The sequence below is a fragment of the Carlito syrichta genome, unplaced genomic scaffold, assembly GCF_000164805.1.
Source record: "Carlito syrichta isolate Samal-C Ts95f unplaced genomic scaffold, Tarsius_syrichta-2.0.1 Scaffold304639, whole genome shotgun sequence".
Classification (NCBI taxonomy): Eukaryota; Metazoa; Chordata; class Mammalia; order Primates; family Tarsiidae; genus Carlito; species Carlito syrichta.
Genome location: NW_007248735.1, coordinates 153,202 through 158,368, shown reverse-complemented (window position 1 = coordinate 158,368; position 5,167 = coordinate 153,202). Strand labels below are relative to the sequence as shown.

The following is a 5,167-nucleotide window of genomic DNA, read 5'->3' as shown; positions in this document are numbered from 1 at the left end:
TATCCCAAGATTTGGTAATTTTCCTTGTAGGGAAATCCAGCTCTTTTTTTTTTTCCACTCTTGGTGACTCTGGGGTGGTAGATATTAAGTTGCTTTCTTGCTCAAAGCCTGCCATATTTGCTTATTGAGCTGAGGTCTAGTGAGGAAGTCCTCAGAATGAGGAAGTAAGGTGATAGTTAAATATTGATGAAACCAGTATCTTCTACTCTTTAGCTTGAGGAAGCCTAATCTTTTGACTTTCTGCACTAGTGAACTTTGACCTCTACTGAGGAAGAAACACCTGTGGGAAGGGAGGGGTGGCTTGGGCTACCTGTTATCCTCTTAGAGCATTCAGGAATGTGAGTTTTGCAGGCTTCTCTCCTGGAGCTGGAAACTGCATTCTCTGATGCTATCACATGCTGTCAGCGGGATTGTCATATAATTATTTTTGGTAATATTCCCATTGTGAGCAGCTGGAGTTGTTTTATGATTGGTCTTTCTTTTCTGCTCTTGGCCTGGAAATTAACCTTTCATAATGTAGCCCCTTGTCAAATCCACTTTCAGTTTTGTGTTTTCTTTGTGCATCCCTCTACATGTAAACAGATGGCAACATAGTATTTAAGTGCAGTTTTTTTTTCTTATCTCTTTTTGGTGGTGGTAAAAATATATGTAACATAAAATTTACTGTTGTAACTTTTTTTTTTTTTCTTTTTTTTTTTGAGTTGGAGTCTTACTCAGTTGCCCAGGCTGGAGTGCAGTGGCACACTCAGAACCACTGCAGCTGCTAGGCTCAGGCAATCTTTCCACTTCAGCCTTCCAAGTAGTTGGAACTACAGGTGTGCACCACCACGCCCGGCTAATTTTTTGATTTATTGGAGAGATGAGGTCTCCCCATCTCGAACCGGTGGGTTCAGGCAGTCCTCTTGCCTCCACCTCCCAAAGTGCTGGGATTACAAACATGAGCCAATACCTTCGGCTGTTGTAACCATTTTAAAATAAAATGTACATTCACTGTACTGTTTTTTAATACCTACCTCCTAACTTCCCCATATATTTTTCTTTTTGATTTTTTTCTGGTCTATAAAACTTAGTACTATTGAGGGAATGAGGGGACTTTGATTGGCGTTTTGATTCTGACCTTAATCCCAAATTCCTAGTCTCTTGGAGGGGTTAGAATGTGTGGTTCTCTCCTATTAGTGGGGTCTAATGGACTAAGCAACAGGCTTGATCACCATTCTTTGGTTTATATTTGCTTTCCTGAGCTTACTTTTCTCTTTCCCCCATACTAGAACATGTACTTACTGGGGAGAAGCAAATAGCCCTTTGCTCTGAGTGCCTCTGCTTAGGCTCCACGTATGTTTACACTGGGGCAGAAAGCTCTACTCCCTTCCAATTGACCTCCCCCTTGGCGAAATTTAAATTCCTCAAGGACAGGTATCTTCCTGGGTAGATGAGTTTGTGAGCACAGTGAACTCAAGCAGTCCTTTATTCACAAGGCTCAGGCCTAACTTTTCTAATACCATTTCATTTTAATTTCATCTGTGGCTTTTATCCAAAAAGAGAAACCCCAGTGTGGCAGAATGCCAGATTTAGGCTAATCCCCTTCTGTCCTTGGCCCTGTTCTGCCTGTGAGCACCAGCACCCTGTCAGTTTCTTGCCTTGAGGGGTGTGGCATACTTGGGAATCTCTTTGGATTGGAGGATGGTAGCATTTCTCAGCTGAAACTGTTGTCAGCCATATTCTAGAATGTGACCAAATTACTGCTGCATTCTACTCCCAGCCCCCACCCCAGGGATCTTTGCTACCAGGGCAGTGGAGAATCCTATTATTACCTGAAGGGAAGGAACTCAGAGTACCGTATATCCTTCAAGCTGGGCAGAGGTCAGCAGGCTGAAAGACTGGGTGGGCATACTAAAACCTAGGATGATAAGGAAGGTGCAAAGCTTAATGTTTCCCAGGGCCATGTGTGTCTAGTCTGCAAAAAATAGGCCTGTTCAATTTCTTGATACTACAGTTATTTGACCTGAAAGAGTTAGGGTTTGTGCATAGACTCTGGCTTGAGGGGAAAGTCAGATTGCCTTATTCCTTTAAACAGAGTATCAGATCTTGATTCTGTCGGCTTTGTTTCATCATAAAGGGAACAGATCCTCTGTGGGAGGAGAAAAAAAAGAACAGAGATGTCCCATCTCCCCCCCACACACACTTCCTCCCTCTCTTCCCCCCGCCCAGCTTCCCACCCTCTGGGGGTCTTTGAAGCTTTGGCTAGGACTCCCATCTTAGGTTCTGCTTTTGGTACAAGCTGGCTCATGTGCGCATGCTCTTGTCAGGGCACCAAGATGTGTTTTCTCCTCCTCCCTTTTCAGCCTTGCAAAGAATTCTATTGTAAATGCTGATTTGTGGGAGAAACTGCCCGAGCCAGCTTGTTGCTGTGGAAACTGTACACCCCCGCCCCATAGCCTGTTATCGTCTATTCCAGTTTGGGTAACAACTGGTGAGCTGGATAGGGACTTAACATTTCCTGAGCTTCCTCCAAATCTAATTCCATATTTCATCTGAAAGGGGGTAAATCATTGTACTGGCAGTGTCTCATAGTTTTTGCCTGATGGCCTGACTTGCTCTTGACTGGTTGGCCTTGCTGGGTTTGTGAAGAAAAATGCATGTTGTCCTAGGGGGCATCTGTTTTCCTGGAAGAGACAGAACCAGAGAATGCTTGTCTTTGATGTTTTTGGTAGTAGAGAGACACAAATAGTTTCTTAGTAATTTCAGCTTATGTTGACTTCTTGATTTTCTCTTCCTGTATCCTGGTGGCTGGATTTGTAGCCCCAGCCCTTTGTTCCCCTTCTAGTCCTTGAACCTCCCATGTTTGTACGTGGAATTTTTTTGGTGCTAATCCTGATTGTTAGCAGGATTTTTTCGGGTTATATCCCTCATAGGGGCTGGTGGCCCAGATTGTTTCTATAGCTGCCCACCCCTGCCTGCCAGGAGGAAATCAGGGTAATAGAATTCAGGCACAATCTGGGCTTGTAGAAGAGAGATCATGTTTACCCAGCACTTGGATAAGCATCTGAACTGGGTGGTGTGCAAGACAGATTAAATTCTTGTATGGCTGTGGTAGTCAGCGTGCCTGCCACCAGTAAAGGTGTGGGGATAAGAGGACAGCAGTCATAGGAAGGAAGTTTTCCTCCCATTAGAATTTATCCACATGCAGACTGCCTCCTTGTTTCTTTTTTTTCTGAGTTGGAGTCTCACTCTGTCGCCCAGGCTGGAGTGCAGTGGCTGCTCCCGGCCACCGCAACCTCAACCTGCTGGGCTCCGGTGATCCTTCCGCCTCAGCCTTCCGGGTAGCCGGAATTACAGGCATGCACTACCACGCCCGGCTGATTTTTTTGATTTATTGTAGAGATGAGGTCTTGCTGCCCAGTCGGGTCTCGAACCCACGGGCTCAGGCAATCCACTCACCTCAGCCTCCCAAAGGCACGGGATTACAGGCTGAGCCACCGAGCCCGGCTTGCCTCCTTGTTTCTTATTCCATTGCCAGAGAGGGAGCATGGGTTACTTGAACTCTAGCCTGTAGTTTATTGTGTGGAGGCCAGGGAAAGAATTGTTATAAGCTGTATTAGTTGAGGTTAAGGGGACAGGTAGAGGAATAGATAGGACACAGTTCTGAAATTTGGAGGAATGGTGGTGGGCATAACATTCTCATCTGCCATCAAAGCAGATGATTTTAGCCAGAAGCAGCTCTTTGTTGTCAACTTTAAAAAATGGATGGAGGGTAGGTTTCCCAATGTTCCATTCTTTTGCTTTCCGGAAGGCTATTCTGAAAGACATTCCCTTAGCTAGTTATATTCCTGATGTATTAGGGTGGGCAAGATGATCAGAGGGTTAACAACTTGAATTAGGTAACAATTAATAGGTAATACAAAATTCCCTCTTTAAGAAACCTTGCGAGCCGGGCGTGGTAGCGCGCGCCTATAGTTCCAGCTACTCGGCAGGATCGCCAGACCCCAGCAGGTCGAGGCTGCGGTGGCCAGGAGCGGCCACTGCACTCCAGTCTGGGTGACAGAGTGAGACTCCAACTCAAAAAAAAAAAAAAAGATACCTTATTTTTTCACTTTATGAGACACTTAAAACAAAGTTGCAGGCTGGATGCTGTGGTTCATGCCTGTAGTCTCAGCATTTTGGGAGGCTGAAGTGGGAGGATTGCTTGAGGCCAGAAGTTCAAGACCAGGATAGGGAAACATAGTGACATCTCAAAAAAAAATTTTTTTTAATGGATTAGCCAGGCATGGTAGTGCATGCCTGTAGTCCCAACTTCTTGGGATGCTGAGGTGGGAGGATCACTTGAGCCTGAGAGTTCCAGGCTATAGTGAGCTATGATTATTCCACTGCACTCCAGCCTGGGCTACAGAGGGAGATCTGTCTCTAAAAATTAAAGTTTAAAAAAAAAGTTGCTGAGACACACCTCCAAGCTGGAGTTCAGACAGAAGGAACCCTTTGTTGACTACCTTTTCTGACTCTTGTGTTCAGGAATTTGAACTGAGTCCAGAAAGGAGGTGGTACTAACTGTCACTGGGCTGGGCAAGGAACTGAGTTTTAAAACACTTCCTGTGGAACATATGGGAATTCGTTAATGGGAAGGGAGGAAATATTCATATAATTATTCCTGCTAGATCTTTTAGCATCTTAACTAAGACAAGTTGTACCCCATTAGACTGGCAATTAACCCCAATCTTACTGTCATAGTTATTTCTTCTTTTCACCATGCCTCTGCTTCCGTTTTCCATTCTTTCCTTCAAATGCAGGCTGAGGCTGAGGTGGCCTCCTTGAACCGTAGGATCCAGCTGGTCGAAGAGGAGCTGGACCGTGCTCAGGAGCGCCTGGCCACTGCCCTGCAAAAGCTGGAAGAAGCAGAAAAAGCTGCTGATGAGAGCGAGAGGTGTGTAGGGGAGCCTTATGGAGTGTGGATTTCAAAAGAAGTTAGTAATGGCTCTGATAAAGACGTCTTTATAGACCTGTTTTTTTGTTTTTTTGAGTTGGAGTCTCTGTAGCCCAGGCTGGAGTGCAGCACGCTAATGGCCACCACAGTCTCAACCTGCTAGGCTCAGGCAATCCTTCTGCCTCAGCCTTCCAAGTAGTTGGAACTGCAGGCGTGAGCCACCACACCTGGCTAATTTTTTTTTTTTTTTTT

General features: G+C 45.3%; 1 protein-coding gene across 11 annotated transcripts in view; it reads left to right on the top strand.

Moving 5' to 3' along the window:
• Positions 1–5,167, top strand: part of TPM3 (tropomyosin 3) — a 35,650-nt gene that overhangs the window by 10,437 nt on the left and 20,046 nt on the right. For 9 of the 11 annotated variants that reach the window (XM_021713634.1, XM_021713635.1, XM_021713636.1 and 6 more), the window contains one exon: positions 4,782–4,915. The exons of 1 other annotated variant lie outside the window; for it this stretch is intronic. In XM_021713634.1, coding sequence (XP_021569309.1) covers positions 4,782–4,915 — 134 coding nt within the window. Of the gene's footprint in view, positions 1–2,431; positions 2,542–4,781; positions 4,916–5,167 lie in introns of those variants that run through there. One more of the 11 variants, XM_021713638.1, reaches the window with a different exon arrangement.